We start from the raw sequence: 23,201 nt of genomic DNA on the forward strand, positions 1-23,201 counted from the left end.
CATGGAGATGAATACTTATAAATGCGTATGGTTGAAATATACATTTATGATCACAAATGCTCAGTTGAAGGCTATTTCAAAGATTTATCTCTGTTAAATAAAAGAAGCACTTTAAGCATTTAATTTCTGATCATCTGAACATTAGTTTAGATTGTATTTCACTTTTCCGTCAATGAAAATGTAATGTGGACACAGAATTAATTGCTTTGTAAAAAAAAAAAAAAAAAAAAAAAAATTCAAGAGAAATAAAATAAGGAATCAAAAATAGAATGAAACAAAGACAGAAATAGATAAAGGAACAAAGAAAGAAGGAAATTTAGACAAAATATTTGGCTCCATCCTTCACACTTTTTAAACAATGTAGGTTGTATAAATTTTGGGCTTAGATGGACGGTTTGTTTTTAACTTTTACTTCCTATTGTTTCTTGTTATTTGTTTTGTCTTCTATTTACTCTAACTGCTGTATTCCAAAATAAATGAAAAGCTGAGCACCTTTACTTACATGCTTGGGTTGGTTACTATGGATCAAGTTATCAGTTTATTAAAAAAAATAAAATATCTATTTTATTTTTGAAACATAAACTACTCAGAATTAAAACTCTCCCAGAATGTGAAATCAAACTATAAGACAATTACAAGGATAGGGAAATTCCTATTGGTCACCTGTATGATAGTAACATTTTTGTCACCGCTTATTATTCAGTTTTCTTGTTGTATTTTCAGAAATTTTGCTTTATATTAAACAATTCATAAATCATTTTTTTCAACATATTAAAAAATGGAATGCATTATTCAGAATTTGCTTTCTGTAAGTGCTACAACAATTCAGAAAAAGCTTTAAAAGTTATAGGTTCAACTTTTTTTTTAAATGTCTAGCTTACAACCCACATGTTTACAACTAATAAACATATATTAAGTTGAAAATTACAAGCTGAAAAGATTATTTGAAAAAAAAAAAACTGATATAAAGAGATTACACATTTTCCCTCATATTTTCTCCAATGCTACGTTAAAATTTACAGTTATATATTTTACATAAATTAACCTGGATGTTTTCAACCATTATTGAGTAAGAACAGATTTTCAGTGTATCATAAAAAAAGAGGATAATATTCAGGACAAACATTCAGCAAGGGATAGTTTAACACACATTTCTTTTTAATTAAACCCAATTTAAACTATAAAAAATAAGTGTATCAGGACCAAAGCTTTTCTCAGCCATTATGTAAACTAATCAGCATTTAGCAATTTGAACGTGAATCCTGTCATCAGTCTCCTCTCTGTACATCTGTGAGCAAATGTGTTCACCATATTCGATGTGTGCATTGACCCCAAGCAGCTGTGCTTTTCCCCTCATCAGTATTCTGTGTGGGGGAAAAAAAGGTGGTAGGGGGTGTTTTTACTAAGCAAAAAATGAATAAGAACAGGCTACAAGCCTCTGGAAGTGTGTCCTCCCCTAATTGAAGTTCGCCTTTCTCCAGACGCTGCACATTGTGTGCGTATGTCCTCCAATATGCCTGTCCCCGTCCAGCCCTGGGTCCCGTTAATTGGGCCTTTCAGTTCCCTAATTAACTCTGTCAGCGCAGGTCGGCCTGAGCCAAGTCGGGATAAGCACCCCTCTATTGATCAGAATCTAAAGCAGTTAACTTATCCATCTGTCCACATGGGTGTGGACATTAAATTAAGAAAAAGAATGTGTAATGCTATATCACAGCATTCTTAGCTTGGTAAAAGAGATTCTTTGAGGCACTTGATTCATGTCTTGCATGATGAATTAAAGCAAATACATTAAAATAAGTTATTTAATTGCACTTTGTTACTTGCAACACAAAGTCAGCAAATTTGTGGGCAGAGCTGAAAAGATGGTTGAGAAAGGCAGCCTACAAACTTGGTGGAGGAATGGTCCAAATTACCATGTAAATGGCAATTTCACCAAATAGTAAGGACACGAATAAACCCCCCTGAATTTGAAAGTTCAAACAGGAATTTCTCTAAAAAATAATATTATTCTGGCTGTTAGCAGAATCATAAGACAAAACAGGAAATGATATTTCATGTGAAAACATATTAAAGTTTTTGAACCTCCATAAAAGTTTGGATATTGTTAAGATGCTTCATTTTGAGTGTTTTACCAAAATGAATTAAATGATTTTGATTATATTATGAAACCTAGTTGAAAGTGTTCTAAAGGATGTTTGTCATAATTAAGTTCTGTTAGAAAAATATATTATATTGGTTTCATTTTTTTAACAGTAGATTTGACATTTTGAGATTTGTTTTCAACTAGATTTTTCTGAAAGCTAGTTTTACAGTAGTCATAATGCTGTTAAAACCTTTATCTACAATCTGCTAATTAATAAATTCAGATGTAACAGTGAGCTTTAAATAGTTTTGGATGGTTTTTTTAAACATAAAAGTAGGAATAATTTTATGTGGTGGACATAGTTACATGCTAACTGTGTCACTTAAATCAGAAAGTCCTCTGCTGGTCGGCTTATGCTGAGGACAGGAGTGATGACTGCAGAGACTGCTCATAATGGTACACAGAGGACATGCCCATATTGTATGATTTAAGAAGCATATCCATTACACACCACAGTCATCACACCCGCCCACACATGCACATAGACTTTCCAGACCACTGATGCCATATTGTGGGTTAACACCATCTGGTGCCAATCAGAAAACACCAGCTTTGCACAAGTCAGTGTCTCTAATTATCTACCTCCAGCAAAGGCAAGCCGATCCCCACTAATCTCCTCAATGTGTTCAGCTTCCCATTCCCACCTGTGCCCCAGTAAAGAGGGGGAGGTCTGTGGCTCTCTGTGTCATGGGACCGGGGACCAGGTGACGGCGCGGTGCCGGTCCCCACAACAGAAGCCGCAGCGCTTGGTTTGGCTGGCAGCTGCTTCCCCCTACTGAGACATCCCACAGCTGACAAACCCCCGGCGCTGACAGGAGCTCTTTACAGTGTCAATAGCCTCATATATTTGAGCTAACCGCCTTTGTGGTGAGCGAGGGTGTCAGGCCTTTTGGCCCGACAGCGCTTGTTACCATGATGAAATGTAGATTGAATGGAGGGGGTCTATGTCCCAGGCACGAGAGCTTTGACTCCCCCTGTCTTTGTGTCCACATGTCCATTGTTCAAACCCTCTTCAGCTTTGTGATAAGGAGGAGGTGGGTGAGAATGACTTACATCTCTTCATTCTCCCTGATCTCCAGCTCATCTGTCAGCCGTGGGAGGATAAGCATGTATTTTACACGCTTGATTTGTTGCTAAGTGAAGGCCAGCCATTGCTGACTTGTTTAACTAAATCATGTTCATGGCTCTCCATGGGTCTTGTTTGCATAAACAGACAGGTTTGTAGATTATTTGAGCCATTTTTTATTTCATATGGTCTGAATTTGGACTTTTATGACAATCACAGCAAAAACTGACTGGAGAGATTGGATGGTGTGGGGAAATGTTCATAAAACTGCACTATTAGTTTAGCTTTAATTTAATCCTTTTGTATGCCTCATAACCACAATCATACGAGACAGTGACAAATGGCTGGCCTGCAGCTGAGGACATCGTTGTGTCCCTCGCCTGCATCTGACAAAAGTGACGCGCCTTCATGGCGCCTGTGTCGTCCTTTCATCTCCAACACCCTGTTGAGGTGAAGATTGATGGCGCCACATTCAGCTTCTGTGCTGTCGTATTGTCTCACCCTCCTGTCCCTCCTTAGCTCTTAGTGTTCCCTAAGCTGGTTAGCAACAAATACCCCCCCTTTACCAATTTCTACTAACAAAATCAGTGTAAAATCTATGTTGCACAATAGTTAATTGCACATATCTATCATTTCTGGTCTCAAATTTTTACTTGGAAGTAAAGATGTTTTATGTGGTTTTCATTGTTCAGCAATGAAAACAAATGAAAGAAGAATGAGGAAAACAAGTTAGTTTCAAATTTATTTTGTTTAATTTAGGAAAATAGAAATCCTGAACATATCTGTTCCAATTTTTTACAAGCTTTCCTTACCACAAACATTGGATAAGTTGCAGATTTTGTTACACAAGTAAAAGGCCCAATGTTGCTCTATAACAAAGTACAAAATTTTTTTTTTGACAAAATAGCAGCAGTTTGTATGTACAATATGAACAAGTTTGGCTTCAGTCATTTTGTTGCAAGTCCTCCTTCATTTATTCATAGACAAGCTGTGCAATGTGGAGGTGGCGGTCGGCAGAGGCTGGCAGAGTGTGCACGGGCATGGCATGCCAGGAAAATGTCTGTAGGAGCCACCAAGGTGGAGTGGGTCCTTGAGAAGGCCCTGCACTGGAGCATGGAAGCCCAGGAAGCTAGCTGATGGAGGGGAATGAGGAGCTGGAGCTGAGGAGGGAGGAGAGGAGTGATGCTGCAGAGCTGTAGGTGTGCTGCCCACCAGAGAGTGAAGGGACTGGGCCAGAGGATGCAGAGGGAGGTGAACAGATGTGGCTGCATGGTTGATAGTTGAGTGGGCAGTGGAGCGGCTCTGGGCGGCAGCACCACCTCCGTAGACGTCCCCGACCAGTTTTTTCATCTCCTCTAGAGAGCTGGACAGCATGAGAATGTAATTGCGAGCTAGAAGCAAGGTGGATATTTTGGACAGTTTGCGAACAGAAGGTCCATGAGCATAGGGCATCACCTCCCTCAGTCCGTCCATGGCCTGGTTCAGGTCATGCATCCTCTTCCTCTCCCGGCTGTTGACTTTGAGCCTTAAGTCTTGCATCTCCTCCTTGCTGAGTTCAGACCTGCTCTTGGTCTTCCCGCTTCCACGTTCCATCCTGCCTTGGTCAGCCTCACTGTCATTTCTATTCTCCTGGCAGTATTTCTGAAAAATAGTGTTGGAGAAGAAGCTGCCGGCAGAGTCATCCACTACCAGGTCTGGAGATGAGGATCGGCTGCACGTGGAGCTGGCATCTGAATCCATTTCAGTTTTTTTGTTTTGAAAAATTGTCCAAAATCCTTAATTTTTAAAGAGTCACAGAGGTTTTGCTGCACAGTCTGTTCCACAGGAGTGAAAGTGTTTGAAATCTGTCGCGCCGTGGGCCTGCTGGTGTGTATTTATATTGGGGACACAACAAAGGAACAATAAGCTGCATAATGAGACACTTAGGGCCACAGCCAATTGCAGAAGGGACACACTTTCACCCCCCTGTTACACCTCCTTCATGCAGCCCCACTTCACCTTCCCACACCCCCTTTAGCTCCCCTAATCTAATGAGTCCACTACACATTAACCAAAACAAAGATATATTCACATATCATTTTCAGCTCTTCTTATAGAATCATCCATGGCTATATAAAATGCAAAGAATTTATGCCACAAATCAAGATTAATGAAAAAAAATATAGATATATAAATGTTTTTCTTGAGTTTTGCAGTTTGTCTGAAAAGAAAGTGAAAGTGCTGACCTCAGAGTTCAACAGGCCACCATTTTTATTGCTGTCTGCCATTTCACCAGATAGATGATGCCTCCAAGGCCTTATTTGCATATGGTTTCTATGAGACACTTTGGAGAAAGGTATGAGGCACCATATGAGGCGGCTTAAACATGTAAAGAGCAGCGTTAATGGAAGACTGGGTACAATTCAACTAGGAGTTAAGACAAAGAAGGTCAAATAAATTTGAATCGGCTTTCCAAACAGTCTGTGAAATCACATCACTGTTTCTGGAAGGGGGTCCTTCATGGAGAGGTAGTTAAAAAGATACTAAAGAGGCCACAGCACTGTCTTCAGATAACTAAATGGTATTTCAGTAAAATCTCACCTTTTTATCGTTAAAAGTTAAAGATACACTCTAAAAACTTGTAACAGAATATACAAGGTCATGCATAGCTTGTATCTTCAGCTGTTTTAGAACAAACAACTTTGTACAACAGGCTGTTGTTCTCCCTGAAGCACCAAACATGTCTTCTTTAAAACATGCATTTGAAGACTAGAAACAGCATTTTCCAGAGCAGCAAGAGAGGCTCCATTGCAAGGATTCCTGCAGAGAGCTGCGATTGCAAAAAAAAACTAGTTATCATAGCTAAAATGTGCAAAGGCTTTGTCCTGTCCCTTTTCAAAACAGTTTCATAACATATTAGAATTTTTTTAAATGCAAAAGGATGAAATAAGAAAATATAAGTAATGTGAGCACTAACAGAGGTTTGACGCAATTGTTGTGAAAATGTGCACAACAGGTATATTTCTTTTGATTTAAAAACTTTATTGGGGATTGGTAACAGCCAAGGAACGTTTTCCATTATCAACACGTACCAAAGTTTTAAAATAACTTTTATTTCAAAAACGTAACTTTTCTACGCATCTTCAGAGTCCTTTTAATGAGATAAGAGAGGAACTGGAGAGACAGTGGAGTATTTCAAAATTTCCCTGGTTATATCTTGGATTTTGATAATAATCAAATAATAATAAAATGATGTTTTCTTAGTACATAGTGGCAACTAGTGTTTGCTGACATGCTAAGTTACTAGTAGTTTTGCTAACCTAACTGTAGTATAATGGCTAAGATGGTTATGATGCCTAAGGCTGAATACTGATTCGACTTGATAGTAAAATGCTGTTGCTGTAATGCATACTGATAAGGTTTTTTTTTTTTCGCTCTCTTGTGTTCATTAAAACATCAGTGGTAAATGCAAGTGAAAACATTTTACCTTTGCCTTTTTACCTTTTCACCCCCCATGTTTTAATGTATAGATTAAAGAACCTACCACAAATGTTTTGCATGGCTACATACAATCGCTCCTCATTTTACTAGAAAATCTCAAGCTTTTATTAGTCTTGTAACTGCTATTAAAAAAACATGACATATGCTGTTATTCTTTTGTCAAAAGGATTAAAAAAAGACTACTCATCTAATTACTAAAAGATCTGTACCAAATATCCTCCTCTGGTAAAAGTACTTTCATGTTCTGACAATATCGTATTAACTTTTCAGTAGACATGTAAAGAAAACATTGTTGTATTTTATGTAGTCTATAATTGCTCCTCAGATTTGTCCGTTGTTAAATGCCAGATGGGTCTCCCAGTGGTTTACATGTTGCTTAATGTGCAACTTCAAAGCAAAAAAATCCTCCCAAACTGATTCTACTCACGGACTTAAAAGAGCGTCCCAACCAGGAATCAAAAGGGTTCTGAAGACCCCCCACCACCGCTCCATCAGGGCGCTTCGGATTAGCCAATATTCAGGGATGTTATAATTGGTGGAACCTGGAGAGCTAACATAAGCCATTTATTTGGAGCATATGGATATTCCCATCGTTAGGCTCTGAGCCAAAATGGCTGCTTGATTCTCATCTGTTAATTGGGTCAGATCCTAATTAACAATGTGAGACAAAATATTCTTTTAATAGAAAAGAAAATTAATGTTTTCAGCCAAAAAGGAATTTGAAAAATCATGCTGGAAATCTTGATGTGAATATCTGAGGATGATTCATACTGTCAGAGACCAAGAATAGGGAGACATATGGACTGTTGCTGATCAATTGAGTGCATCAATAGTTCTTCTATTACTTCATTTTTATATTCATGGCCCAAATAAGTCCCATTGTGTGTCATTTTTATTCTTATTCATGTGTTTGCATAGGCAACGGGCCACACAGAGAGACAGAAGATCAAGCTTTGCATTTTACAAATGAAAGCGTAACCACCTTCCATGTTTCCATATAATCCTTCAGTTTTTAACCCTCCATCAGAGTGTTTAACTTTCTTCTCTAGATGTCACCTTTCAGGACCCTTCATCCAGTTCTTAAAGCTGAGACATCCTCTTTTTCTCCCACAGGCTTTACGGTCCTGCTTTCTGATGCCTCATGGGGTGCACTCCAATGAAAGTGCTCAGGTGACCATAAAATGAGGGCATTATCGCAGGCATATGCTTGTAGTGACAGAGGATCAGCCCAGATTAGGGCCTCTTATAGCTCAATAAAGCACTGAGCTGAAGAGCAAACCTGTGCTGTTCAGCATAAGGCCTCTTTTGCTCTCTGCTGGTCATTGTTTAACGGGATCAGGGACTCGATCTTCTCTACACCCACCAGGCTTTAATCTGGGCATGTGGCCGAAAGAAGATCCTGGGGTTGTTTACAGTTTTGGATCACACACTATCGTTCTTGCATCAGCTAGGATAAAACTTTTTGCAAAAGTATATATATAAATTTTCCACAGATTATCATATTACAAAAAGCAACATCATTGTGTTATATTGGAATTAATGTTTTTGAGAAACACAAAGTAGCACATATAACCTGCTTTATTTTTACACCTAAATAAAATCCAGTACAAGTAATTACCTTCAGAGGTCAGCTGGTGAGTGAATTCAAGTAGTTTATTTGTAATTTACTCTCACTAAAAAACACAGATGTAATGAGAAGGCACTAGAGGTTTTTCAGAGGACATTAGCAAACAATCAGCATCACACAGACAGTTCAGTGTGCATGTTTTATAGAATTTTAAAGAAATGTTAAGTTATAAAATAATATCCTTAATGCAAATTGTGTGGAGCAGCTGCAAACCCATTAAGACACTAAGATTGTTCACAGGAAGCATAAATCAGAGAACCAAGAAGCTCAAGATAACTATGGAAGATCTGCAAGGATCCAAAAATCAGGGGGATTATCTACTCATAGAGCCACTACTGGTTCAGTTTTGGTCCTGAGATGTGTGCTATTGTACTGCTCCATCAATCGGAGTAAATTAAAGTAACAACTTTATTCTGTGGTGAGGATTTTATATTCTTTTCAGTTGCTTCAGAATGTCTTCCTTATTATGTTTTTAATTCCTGTGCCATTTCTGGGCATTGTCCCTCAGCAGAACCATTTATTCTCTGGAGAGGAAATCACTTTGATCTCTGAAACAAATAGTTGTTGGGTGCAGACATAAGACATAATGTCACTTAATTAGCAGACTGTGAATTATTTCAGAGAAGATGTGTGATCCCTGGTTCATATTTTACTATCACACTTTTACATTATGAGTGATCAGTGATGTGAGCAAAATCAATCCCTCTGATAGGCTGTCTTTGACCTTATCTGGAAATTCTTTGCTCTGAATTTAGAAGGAAAACTCCTCCCATTCTTCTCATCACGTCTTCCCAGGCAACTTGTGGAGGATTGTAAGAGAATGTGTCCTTTGCCTCAGTCATTTTTCTTTCACAGCTGAAACATCTTAATAATCACACACAAGTTTTCACTCCAGGAATCGCCTCCCTACCATGTATACATCCATGTTTGCACAATCATTTGTCAGAGCCCCCTGTTCATGTTCAGTGATGTTCCAGACTGGTTTGCTCCCTGTTTGTTTCTCCTCACTGATTCCTCCTGTTATTTTGGAGGTTAGCTTTATTTTTAAGTAAGACACATTTTACATAATTTGGCATCTCTCTTGAATACATTTAGGTCCTTCACAATCACACTTTGTGACAAAAACTATTAGTCATGATCTCAAATATTTTTGAAGAATGTCAATAAGAAAATTAGTGTGAAAAGTAGGCCACGAGGGATATTGTCATAAGCCATGTAGACAGTAACGTGTGTGAAGAGGACGCTTTGATCTGATGAGGCCAGATGAACTCCATCCATCTTTTTGAAAGAAGGGTGAACAAACATTTCAGGTTTGTGAAGTGCATGTGTGGAAAATGTGCTGCTGAAGACTAAAATTTCCAGCTGTAACTGCAACAAGAAAGACGATTCTACAAAATGTCGACTGGGAAAGGAATGAGAATCAGGTCACTTCACAACCACAAACTTCAAAGCATGGTATTGGGATGTTTTGTGAGCGAACACATTGGATTTAGATGTGAAGTGAAGAAAATGAAAATCTTCAAGGGATATGGAAACTTTTGCAAGGCACTGCATGTGAATTTCTGCTGCTTTTATCTGTAGATTTAGCAAGAGAAAGGGATATAAAATTGTTTCCCCAAGCACCTGAACGGGCTAACAAGTGTTTCTGAGAACAGGGAGTGCTGCCTTTTGTTCACGCAAACTGCTCTGATTTATTCATTTACACTGCCTGAAACAATTGCATTATCTTACCCACAACAAAAAGAGACAAAGGCAGTATGAAAATCCCCTAGGATGTTTATGAGTCACTAAAGACTCCAATAACTTTCACCTTCATCTTTAAGGGGCCGTGGAGGATTGCATGCTGTGGAAGGCTGCAGGGCGAGGGTAGTTAGGAGGAGGCGTCCAAGCACACAGGAATAAAAGGAGTCCAGGAGCTGAATGGGACTTGGTCAGCAGGCTGTCTCATACACTGGTCTACTCCATGCTGCTAGAACTTCATAAATTACCCCACAGTTACCCCAGGGGGAAACACTGAGGGAGGACAGACAGCCTAAAAGGGGGAGCGAGAGTGAAAGGGGACAGAGCCAAACATGTTGCTGAGCAGGAGGTGCAGAGACCATATCCAGATGTTGGCCTTCAGGTTGGTGGAAGACCCAGTGATAGCAAGTTGGGTAATTATTGAAACAAACAAACAAACAAACAAATGTTTTAGTTAAACTGCAAAACAGTTCCTTTTGAAATATGGATTACTACGTTTGATAAGCTACAAAAACAAACTGCATCACTTTATAATTCACTATCTTGAGCAACACTATTCCAGTAACACAAAATGATACAGTTTACCTCACGCGCGTAAAGGAATAGGTAAGTACTAAAATGCAGAGTAAAATGTATTTATACCACATAAAGCATGCAACTATATTTTTAAGTGAAAATCAGAGCAAGACATAAGATTTCAATGTAAGTTTTAAGCATCTTTAAACAAAATATCTTTCAAAATAAATGCACTCCTTCACATTCAGTTGCGGGTAATTAAAAAGAGAATCTTTCATAAACAACATTTTTTTACGTTTTTTTAAAAACATTTTTATTCATTTCATATGTATATCAATTTTGGGGTAAATTATGTGTAGGATCTGGTGGATTGTATAAATTTTCTTTAGTTTTTTGCAATTTTTTAAATCACATTCAAATGTTTTAAAGCAAGCAACTTTAATGCCAAAGATAATTAGAGTAAATATAAAAAGTAGTTTTCAAACTATTTCGTTTACAAAGGCAAAAAAACTACATACACCATCCTGGTCTGACATCATGTCCAGACTGACCTTCTAATCCATATTGACTCTATTTACACCGCATTTTGGTTTTTAATTGTACTTTCAGTTTTACCTGAATTTAGTTTCAACTTTTTTCAATTTCCTTGGTTGATTCTTGTTAAACCTAATGTTTTATATCAAACCTTAAGTTTGATTTAATCAACTGTCTTACGTATAAAATAAAACAAATGTTTCTGAATACAAGCTGAGTTAAATACACATACACATCTATTTAAAAAAAACAAATGGCTACAAATGGCTGCACAGATGCACTCTTACTCAGTGTATCTGTTTGGCATTGTGTTGGTCACACTTTTGAACAGTTGGCAGCTCCTTGGTGCACGGGGGAGGCTTTGTGTCAGCGATCTGTGTAGTTCTGCTGCTCTGCCCCCCAACTCCCTGTTGCCCCCACCATTCCAGTTTGATGGGGAACTTCTCTCCCAATAATCTCTCTCCTTCAAGCCTCGGCACGAAACCTGCCTTTCATCAGCACCATTGTCTCAGTCTGTTACCTCCGCTTGTGCTCCTTCTCCCCAGCAACAGCCCCTACCACACACAAACACACTTTCACGTCCCATCTGTGGGCAGGCCTGCCATGTGTCCATTCATAACGGTGCCGCTGGCAACGCCACTGTATGTGGAAAGTACATGATGCAGTCCTTTTGTAACGGGGCTCATCTCTTAGCTACTTAGCACTGACCTTAGGGTCACCAGGCACAATGATTCAAGTGTTGGTGGCCACTGGCCATCCTCATTGACCAGTGATTGACGAGCTTATCAGTGGTTTCTGTGTGTGCCCACATGTGTTTGGTTGGTATACAGCCTCTGCAGGGTCATTGATTGAAGCACGCTGTGTTATTTTTGTCTGTTCATCAGACTAGTTAGTAACACACAATTGACTTCCTGGACTTTTTGCTTGATGTAATACAGTAGTTATTGCTGCTCAGTTGGCAGCCAAAAATGCTTTAAAGAAACAGTCCAGTTAGAGCTTTTGGAGAAAATAAAACTTCAGACTAATCTGTCTTGTGTTTAATTTTCAAAGACATTTTTAAACATGACTTGGGAATCATACGTTTTGTAAAATGTGTTTTTGAGAATAACAGTTCTCAAAAACAACCGTTTTTTTTTGCAGGTAGGTCTGCAAAATTCAAAAATTCATATTTTCTGGAACAACTGCTCTAAATTAGAGGGGTTTTCAAATTCAAGCAAATTAACTTTAGTCTCATTTTGACTTTTACAGTAGTAAAACTATCTCAGAGCTTAAAATCATGTACTAAATTATTTTTATCTTACTTATTAGCATCACTGCTGGTAATGCTGTCCAATCTGCTTCTAACTTTCAATACAAGGCAAATTAAAATTTTAATTAAGACTCTGTTTCCCAGATGTAGTCATCAGCCCTAAGGAATGAAGGTAAATTTCTGCTTCCGGAAACATGAAGGCACAAGCAGGTGGATGAAACAGATTTATTATTATTATTATTTTTTTATTTATTTTATTTTTTTGGTGATATCTGTTACAGAAGCTCCCTCACAAGCTTCTGATAAGAACTTTGTTCTGATCTATTTTAAATAAATGTTTAAATATCTAAATTTGAAAATTGAGTAGGCCAAAAATTTTATCAAACAGTAGATTTTGATATTTTAATCCAGCTTCACATGAGTGATTGATTTTCCAGTTTTGCAGAAACTGTAAAACAAGAATCATATCAAAAAATGTTGATTGGTATATACATGTTTCTCCTCACTGAGTTGACACATTAAACTTGCATTCAAACAGATGTAAAATTGAATGTTTGGTTTGTGGCTCATGCTCATTCAAAGTTGAGTATATAAACGAGATCACAGATGAAAAGAAACGGCAACAAAAAGAAAAAACACTTGAACACAATCTCAGTGTGCTCTAGTTTGTTTTTGCATTTGGCAGGAATCAGATTTCATACAAATGAGTATTCCCACTACAACCTCTGCATTTTGTGTGTTACTAAAAAACACTTTTGTCATGAATCATGTGTTATGCCCCCAGTTTGATATCACTTTCTTGTTGCTCTTTTTAGCCCTCTCCTTTCCCTTTTCATCTGGCCATATACTCCACATATTCCATCCAGGAACCACTCACAAGGCTCAGGTGGTTTATTATGGGCACATTAAACCTTAATTCAGACCTGAATATTAATGAGAAGTTCTGCTGCTGTTGCAGTCCAACTGGGACGATTTTAGCTCCAAAGTCTGTGATCAATTCAGTGGAGTATAACATATAAACAGCGCTAGGTTGTGCATTTCATTCTGTGTTTAAGTTGTTAATATTGAAGAGATGCATAAAAGTAGTACAATTTGTTAACAGAATGATTTATTTGAACATTAACTGGTTTGCAGGTCCTTTATTAAGGCATTATTATTGTGAATGGATTGGTTCTTAAAACTGAAACATATGTCTGATATCAGTTAAACCAAGTTTATGCTGTAAAGGCTGTACTTTACCCTCTGGGGCTAAGCTGGAGGTGGAATACATGCCAAGTCTTATACAAAGAAATCCATGGCGTACAGAGAGTTTTTAGGATTCTTCCAAGTATAACTCCTACTACTTAGGTTCTTAATTTGAGAATTAAGAACTTTCTTAATTCTCAAATTTGTAGCATTATTTTTTTTGTGTGTGGTGGTAGTTCAATTTCACGTAGACTGATGCAAATGTCAGATGAGATTTAGATTTAGTCATCATATGACTAAATTCAAAAAAGGAAAACCTACAGCAGGCTTGCTACTGTTAACCTAAGAGTGCATGTCTGTAGAATAAGAAACTGCACAAGTTCACTAAAGCTTAAGGTGAGAGATTCAGTTGCAAAATGATGGGAGAATAAACCTTCTAGGCATTTAAGAATGTATAGAGTATCAGCACAGTCTCCCTTTACAAAACATAGAGGACAGAATCGCTCAGACCTGTTTGATGTGGGCAGTAGGTGAGTGAATCTGCACATAAATTTGAATAAAAGCATTTTTGAATAATTTTGTATAAATTATTATATATTATATATATATATTATATATTATTATAGTCAACTATAATAGAAAATAGTTGACTAACTGAATAGCTATTTACACCAAATGCCAATCCTTTGAAAAGCTGTGCTGTGAAGAAATTAGCATTTCTATGAACACAAATCATTTTTTGAATTATTAACCTAAGTGAGAGAAGATAACTAGAGATGAAAGTGTGCAAACACAATTGCATGTGTATGAGTCGTCCTTTGATTTGCATAATTAATGATGCATGAGAGTGATATAATTGCTTTCAAATGTTCACCTTTTAGATTTCTTTTATAATTACAGTGTTGTTTTCTGAGTCTCTCTGCAAAGCAATTTGCTGCTCATTTCAGAGCTATGCAGTCTGCAGCCCCACTTTACAATTACAGGCAATCATTAGCCTTTCCATTTGTTTCATCATTAGGAGATGAACCAAAGTGGTGGGGATTGTAGGAAACACATTAATGAAATGTGTTATGCAATCAAAAATGCAAATATATTAGATGTTTTTACATCAGCGAGTCTCAGGCAGATATTCCTGTCCCAGCAGGCTCTTCAGGTTGAAGTGTCCTCCACTTCGAGACAATATTTAAAGCTGAAAAGGTGACTTCCACCACTTTTGAGATCTCTTTGAATTCCTTACCAGAGTTATGAGCTGCTATAGCCTTCTGTTCAAATGCCTCAGGCAATGTTTTTTTTTTCATTTCAGGAGACAGGATCACACCAAACTAGATGTCTGAGGTTTAAACTGTGAACTGATATAATACTGATTTTAGTCCTTTTAAAAACTAACAGCTTTTATAGATTAGTAGAATTCAAACACAAACGCAAACACACAAACCTTCAGTGTTTTTTGACACCGAAAGCTTGTTTCGGTGTCAAAACAAGCTTTTGGTGTTTGTTTCACAACCAGAACTATTGTGTGAAGATTTGTAAAGATGAGTGATTACCTAAATGGGCTGCAACTGAGGAAGAACATGAATGTGAACTGTTTAGCACAGATGGATGAACAAAAATGTCACTCTGTAGACATGTAGAGACAAACCTCAAAAAGCAGCTTTAACTTCAGCAAACAATGCTTCTAAAAACGATTGTCTCTGGTGAGGTTACTGCATTTGTATCCTTTTCTTTCTGTCTCAAAAACTACAAAGAGTTCAGAGGCTTTATCAACAAAATGTATATTTTTCTGAAAACTTCTTAAAATAACTCATGACATTAGTCAAGCCCATGAAAATCAGGGATGACTCAAAATATTTGTACAGTGCTATGAACGCATCATTTCTCTAAAAAGACAATTGAACAATTGAACAAACCAAAATGTGTAAAGCAACTACCCCAGCAGGAATGATACAGTGACTGCATGGTCTCTTGCTGGCAGCAGGGCTTAGCTTGGATTTATAGCACCTTTGTTATTAATATAATTCTTTGTCTCACTTTTCCTGTTCCAAAGAGTGCTGGGCTTTGGTGTTTGGCAAAACAGCCCTGCCCTGCTGAGCGCAGCATTAAATATCAATACTAATTTACAAGGGTCCATAAATGCTCGATAAAAGGAAGGGGCAATAAATGAGCAGTAAGTATTTTCCAGATGTATGTAAAGATGGAAAGAAAGGAAGAGGAACACACAAGAACAGAAAAGTGGGGTGAAAAACTCAATATTGGGTTTCATACCGTCTTAGTCCAGCTCTAATTATCAGCAGTATTAATTGCAGGTTTTATTCCTGTTTACTAAGCAGAGGCATCTCTCTGCTTCACTTCCTCTCTAATGTATTATTAATGAAGAGTTAATTCCGAGAAGGATTTAAGGACCATGGAGTTATGGAGTGCAGTGGAGGCAGAGCAAACAGCACAAGCAGTGACAAAAGGTCCCATAAACGTACCGCTCAGGAGACTGAGTAGTAGTATATTTAGGGGACAGTGGGCAAGGCTTGGACCTTTGAAAGATTAACTCAGAGTCCACAAAGGCACAGGGGGCTCTGCGGCCATGCAGGGGCGTGAGTGGGTTGCTCGCTGGTTAAATATTGGCAGTCTTGGATCTCCCATCATTGTCTAGTTAGGTACTCCACCCAGGCCCCAGTTCACAGTGCAGACACACATCTTGGCAGCCGGAGTGAGCCGATACAAAGGCCGTCGATGCCCAAAAGGCAGATATGGAGATGGATTGGTGCTGGGTGGGGGTCTCGCCACGTGGGGCCCCCGTAATCGTAAAACCCCAAGCGGGACAGATTGTACGGCTAACCTCCCCAGAAACCCACTCTGCACCACCCCCTCGGTCCTCCTTTTTTAGTGAAGTGACAGTGATAAACGGGACGCACGACCATCCAGAACAACAAACAGAGTCTGCCTCCTTTCTTCAATGTGGGCGAGGGCAGGCGTAAAGTGGGTGCCATCCCATTAGAGACTGGTTTCAATCCTGCAGAGGAAAGGATGGGGGAGTGGGAGAGAAAGAGCCATTCAAGCTAAAGTACCCCCCCAGCTCTACTGTTTTGTCTTCTCCAAAAAGAGTGTCATAAAAAAATTCTCCTTAATTGGTGCTCCATAAAATTAGCATCTCCAAGCTGATTAGATTTCCTCTCTCTTTTACTAACATTTGTGCTGCTCAGTGACCTCTTTCCCTTCCATTCACGTTTAGGCCTTTCACAAATTTATTGGGTTGCAGAGTAAAAAGAAACTCATGTAAGATTGTGCCCTTTGCCCTCCATCGCTCCTCCTTTCAGTCAACTCCATCTATAAAGCAAATAGTTGGACACTGAAAAGAAAGCTCTCAATAAAACACTGAATTTTGACCAAATGTGTGTGAAATATTTACATTTTGTCACCCAAAATGTTACAAAACTGCCTTCATTATTTCCCCCAGAAACTTTTAACTTGGCACATTCCCATGGAGAAAGAAAATAGTGAAAATCTCTCAAACAGCTATCCCAAAATGTAGAAGCTGTGTGTCCTGGAAGCTCCTGGCTGCGAAAAAAAAGCCCCGCCTTCAGCAAAACCCAGTTTATTGACATGTCAGAGCAGAACAGACTGAAATATAATCCCATTAACTCTGAATGGCAAGTCTGTTACTGTGTTGCATAATGTGTTTCTCTCTGCATGGATAATCACCATCTCCATGGAAATGGCTGAGAGGTGATGGGATTTGCAATGCTTTGACATTTTTATGGGTTAATATAGTTGGTAGACACATCAGTCTTTCCAGAAAAAGTTTGGACTCAATTCCTCCAGTTTTAAAAAGTTGCATTGAGTCTGAAAAAATATATTCATTCAGCTCCCTCAAAACTAAATGTCTGCATGGAATAAAGCATCTGAAAGTGAAGTTAAATTCCTTGTTTGTACAACCAATCTTGGCCAATAAAGCTGACTATAATTACTCTGACACTCCTAAATAAAAATCCAAGGTAGCCCTGTGCCTAACTCTGTGAGTTTATTAATTTAATTACTAATATAATCTTAACACAAATAAAATCCTGAGAAAAACAGCATTAAGAAGAACAGGGGCAAAATTATATAGACATTTATTGCAGGTTATTTTGTAAAACAGTCTTTCAAATTCTCAACATCAATTAAAACACTATCTAGTCATTTATTTGCAAATTAAAAAATAAAAAAGTAAAAAAAAACAATGGGACAACAGCCAACCTACCAAGACATCAAAGTCCATCTAAACTGACTTGGCAAGAGGCCTGTGTTGTTTCATCAGGAGCTGAAGAAACACAAAATAGCTGGAAAACTATATAAACAATAAACTCACTCCCAAGACTTGCTTTCCTGGAAGATAAATGACAAACTGGTTGTTGGAAGAAAGTCACAAGAAGTCCTGTTAAAGTTTGACACACCACAGGTGGGGAACACAACAAAGGACTTCTAGTCAGAGGAGAACAAAATTACACTTTTTGACCTAAAAGTAAAATGCTCTGCGTATTGCAAAGCTAATATTTTACATGACCCTAAAAAAATTATCCCCATGGTAAAGCATGGTGGTGACAGTATCATGCTAAGGGGAAGCTTTTCTTCAGCAGACACAATGGAAAATCTTTTATCTAGCACCTCTCTAGGAGAATCCCCATATCTGGGGCTCTACTGGTCAATGTGCCAACAGACTCTTGGTAGAAGGAAACATGTCCCTTTGGACACAACCTACTGAAATACAGTACACTAAATTAACCCATAAAGATGCCAACAGTTCTGAAAAGAAGCCAGTTCAGATCAAATCTGAGCCTCAAGAATAGGAGCTTCATCTGTCGACCAGATGCCCCTGGATTCACTTCTTATATCACATGTTTTACAATGTCTCTGATGCTCCCTCCCTGCAGAGGGAACAAAACACTTGAGATTGTGGGAGATTTTCACTTTACAGTTAAACAGTGGATGTAAATACAAAGGAAGTGCTACAATGGAACTCTTTAGATGAATGCATGTTCATGTGCTAGAGTGGCTCAGTCAAAATCCAAAGCTGAAAATTTGTGATAACATCTGAAAAGTTCTGCTCACCGATGCTCTCAATCCAATCTTACTGAGCTTGAGGTCTGTGGCAGAAACAATGGTCATAGATTCCAGAGAAGTTTAAAGTCCATGGAGAGAATTGCAAGCGCTGCAGTGTTAGGTGGATCTGAAAATGTTTAGACACAGAGAGGGTGGATATAAATGTGTTTTCTAATTTTCTTTCTTCTCATTGGATGATTTAGAATGAACAGTAACGTTTATAGCAAGAAAACCCAATCATCCAAGACCATTATCCAAACAGTTCAAAGTAAAAAAAAAATCAAGATCAAAATTGAAATCAAAAGCAACAATGGCAACAACACATAAACTTGCTCAGGTTTCTATTCATATATTACTTTCACATATCATATGGAAAGTAAGAACTAAAGAGAGTGGTTGCATCTACATCATAATGCAAAGGGCACCGAAGGGTTAAACCAGGTTCTCCTCGGCCCCCTGACCTGTGATGTCTTTGATGCTGTGACCTTTGGGACATGGGCCCCTGAGAGGGCTCCATGTGGAGCAGACCTGGAACTATATCACTGTCATGGGGGTCTGCGTGATTGTATGACAGACACTTTTGTCCTTTAAGTAAATATACGCGACATTGGGTGGGACTAGAGTAAAAGGTCACCCACACACACACAGAGTCAGAGGAGCGAGATCAAAACAGGTAGAGAACACATCCTGAGAGAATGCATGGTAAGGGGCCTGTGTTTGACCATTGTGTAACATTTACAGTGAGGTTCCCAGTAAAACTCCTCAGGGTAACTTAGGACCAGGAAAGCTGCATGGTGCAATTTAAATACCCCCCACTTCAACCTATGGAGCCTTGTAAAGTGGCAAAATAGCAATAGTAGGTTACTTTTTTTTTGTTTCAGTTTGTGAATTTCACTTTATATTTTCCACTGCAGGCTGCAGTTTTAAAAGCCTGAGTTGGTAAAAAAAAAGAAAAAAACAGATCAAGAATTCACTTTGTTAACTATTATGAAACTAATCTCTGTTGGAGACATACAATCAAACTACAAACGTTTGGTCCCACAAACCACGTTTGATTCAAAAGACAAGTGAAAATTTTTGAATCACCTCTTTATCCTGTCTGTTAATCGTTTAAAGTACCGACACATCAACAATCAACTGACTTCATATCTGAGCACATGCTCTGGACAGCCGAGGTCAAAAGTAGTAAAAATATTATTATGAGTGGAGTTGCTATATTTTGACCCTCCACTCAGTTTTTAAGATTTCAAGGTTACTTAGAGGACATTTTCAATAAAACCAAGGTAAAATCAGTGGGTTATAAATATAAAGTGTTAGTTTACCAAAATGTAAAATTATTTTGTAATTTTGAGTAATTATACTCAAATTACATGATGTTGACATGATCTAAGTTCCTTACTGTAGATGAAAGAACCACTACAATCTGCAACACAGTGATAATTGATATATACTGCCTGATATCAGTCTACCTTGAAATAAATGCTGATTGCTGTAAACAATTTTTGAAAAGCCATTTATTGTTAATTATCACAGATAATGGGAATATATTAAAACAAAAAAAGTATGCATAAAACCCTTTTCAACACGTTGTATAGCTATGTGATGTAAAATACTTTGGTCGGGCAGATTTTACAGTGTCAGTATTGAAAGAAAGGATGTTGTGTGGTTAAAGTTTTGCAACTATTTATTATAAAACATCAGAGGGAGATAAAATCAGCAAACTCTATACAAGGGGACAGGTTTTAATTTAAAGGAATTAATACGCCCTCTTGTGGCTTCATCTAAACATTTCATTATCTTTTTTAGTCAGTTTTGATAAGCATGGACCATTTCTACAATGCATGAAGAAGTACGCTATGCTAATATGAGGTGTATTCCTTCCGTAAAATCAGATTATTGACCTTTGAAATACATATTTATTCATTAGGCTAACATTAATTTCATGAAACTGTGACAGATTGATGTTTCCTACAGTGAATGCATGTTTAAGTTGTACTGGGTGCCAATTGTCTTGTTGGGTACAAGGAAAAATACACAAACAAGACAAGCCCTCCCCATGCTCCACCAGAAGGCCGTGACATTTATCTAAGAATGATGGGTCGTGCTTGAGTCACTCATTCTCACTCTCTTCATGAATAATGCAGTGAAGACAGCTGATGAGGACTGTTTCATGTCAAAATGAGAGACAGTCACACAGTTATGTAACAAACTCAGTAGATAAAGATTTGAAAACAGGTGTCTCTCACCCATCTTCATCTTACTGTTTGACTAATCGTCATTGTCAGGATGGACCGAACTTATAAACTTGTTATAACTCAACTCAAAAGCAAATGTTACCAGGAAGTTGTTATCCCATATTGTATTTCCTTTCCAATCTAAATGAATACCAACTTCGTTTTATGTTTATTCTTTCAACCTATTCAGTTTCTACATTTCAAAACATCCGAGTTCTTTGAGAAGCGGCTGGGAAAGTGGCCGACACGTGCCTCCTCCATCATTCATGAGAGTTAATGCAGAGAGCAAGCCCATGCAGCAAGAGCCCGCTCCCCTGAGAGAACCTGCAAGCACAAGGAAATTACAAATCAGCAGCACTTATAAGCCATGCCGCCAGGAGGAACAAGCTGTGGACCTCGTTGACGTGCAACCTCCCATCTTGACTTCTTTCTGTACACAAACTGTATGCTTGAGAAACACTGATAAAGGCTAGAAATCAAACGTTCCCTGTCTGTGCTGTAACAGGCCTAAGGCAAACGTTTCAGGTCCTAATCATTGCACTTCTGATTAAAGTAAGCTGGCAGGAAGCTTCACGTAAACAGCCTGACATTCCCTGAGGTTGTTTGTTCTTTCTTTGCAGTGAGAATGTTACTGTTGCTTTTAATGTGAGCTGTAGAAAAAAACAGCGAAAGTAGCTCACGTTATCCGTTGAAGAACAAATAGAAATTCAAAATTACCTCAGATAATTCAAAGCCTGCATTTTGCTTTGACCTCAGCCCTCAATGTTGCCATTATGAACATTGTGACTGATAGAGATATCTTATTGCTTCTGTTGAGAGTGGAAGTGGATTATGGATATATTTCAGATTATCACCTTCCAGTTCTCTATAAATCTCATCTAGAGCATCTTGGTTTTAAGGAAAGGAGTCAGAAACAACTTCATGGGACAGAGGAAGTGTGCAACCCTCCGACCGTCTTTACATTCTGAAAAGTAATTTGAGGCTAAAGCTAGTTTAACCTAGAAGCTCAAAATGATGAAAAGGAGAAATGCACAAGCTTGAGGGGGAGTTAAAAAGTAGTTTTTAACAAAAACTGCAAACAGAATTTTTGGAACATAATGCATTTTTTTATAGATTCTATTTATTTATTGTGACAAATTCTAGCAAACTTTTAGGCAAAATCTGTGGTCAGAATATTACATAGATTTACCACAGGCATTAATTTGGACTTCCACTCATATATTTAGTGCATTTTTATGGTAAATGCGCCTAATTTGTAAAACCAAGAATTCAATGCATATGTTTTGCATTTATTGTTGTTGATCTTCTCTCATCCTACAGTCCCACCAATATTTGATTAAAAAAACTTCACAGCTTTTGCTTTTGTTCCCAGCTTCTGTTGCAATTCTCCATGGATATTTCACAACTAGCAGCAAATTCTTCTTCACTGAAATTGCTTGGTTTCCTGAGATGAACTTTTGGGAGAACAGGATCCATTTTTAATAGGGTTGAAGTCAGCTATATTCCAATGCTTCAAGTCAAACTCCCACTTGAGCATCCAATATCCATACACTTTGTGCAATGCATCCATACCACTAGCAGTAAAACAGACCCAGTGCATGATGCTACCACCAACCTCCAATTGAGATTTAATGCAACGTTCACACATTTAAAAATTTATCTTGACATCTCTGACTAGAATAATTACATAACATGTTAGAATCAACCCAGGAGGAAACAACATCAACTCAAATCAACAACTTGATGATGAAAACCTGGATACAATTTTAATGGACAAAGCAGGTTAGTATTAAGCTTCCTGAATGGTGCAGCCCTCAATCTTATTGAAGATTTATGAACTGTTGTTAAAAGCGGAATCTGTGACAAGAAACCAGATGGTTTAAATGAAATATACCAATGACGGTAATGTCAGTGATGAGTTCATTAATTTCTGACACTTTTTATTTGAATTCTGAAGAGCAACAGGGACCCAGACAGTGTTTCATGGTCCACTGGGTGTCTGAGCAGAACTTTTAGAACCACAGTAGTCAGAAATCCTTGAAATGACACCAAAGAGTTTAAACCAAAGTAGTGATGGGAAAACATTTTTTTTCATGTATGTTATCAGTCATCACACCCTGACCCCAGACAGCATCTGTCTGGGACGATGGCACCATATCCTGACAGAAAAGGTAACTTCCTGATTAATGATATTCCTCCGCTGTGTTGGAATATTCATCTGTGTGCGATCTTGTCGCTGAATCAGGACTCCACAATGTCATTCTGACTTTGCAGAAACCTCTCTCCACCTTGAGGCTATCTATTTTATGGTGTGTTTACTGGCAGAGGAACATTGTGCACTGTTTCATTGACCTCAG

The 23,201-nt window shown here is 38.1% G+C and overlaps 1 protein-coding gene across 1 annotated transcript; it reads right to left on the minus strand.

Moving 5' to 3' along the window:
• Positions 1-4,003: 4,003 nt before the first annotated feature.
• Positions 4,004-5,001, minus strand: olig4 (oligodendrocyte transcription factor 4). The gene has a single exon (XM_028001214.1). The coding sequence runs from the start codon at positions 4,947-4,949 to the stop codon at positions 4,179-4,181; it is 771 nt and encodes a 256-aa protein (XP_027857015.1). The 5' UTR covers positions 4,950-5,001; the 3' UTR covers positions 4,004-4,178.
• Positions 5,002-23,201: the final 18,200 nt, after the last annotated feature.

Source organism: Xiphophorus couchianus, chromosome 19, assembly GCF_001444195.1.
Source record: "Xiphophorus couchianus chromosome 19, X_couchianus-1.0, whole genome shotgun sequence".
NCBI lineage: Eukaryota > Metazoa > Chordata > Actinopteri > Cyprinodontiformes > Poeciliidae > Xiphophorus > Xiphophorus couchianus.

Coding starts and splice junctions, on each gene's coding strand:
- olig4 (XM_028001214.1), bottom strand. CDS start 4,949: ATGGATTCAGATGCCAGCTCCACGTGCAGCCGATCCTCATCTCCAGAC.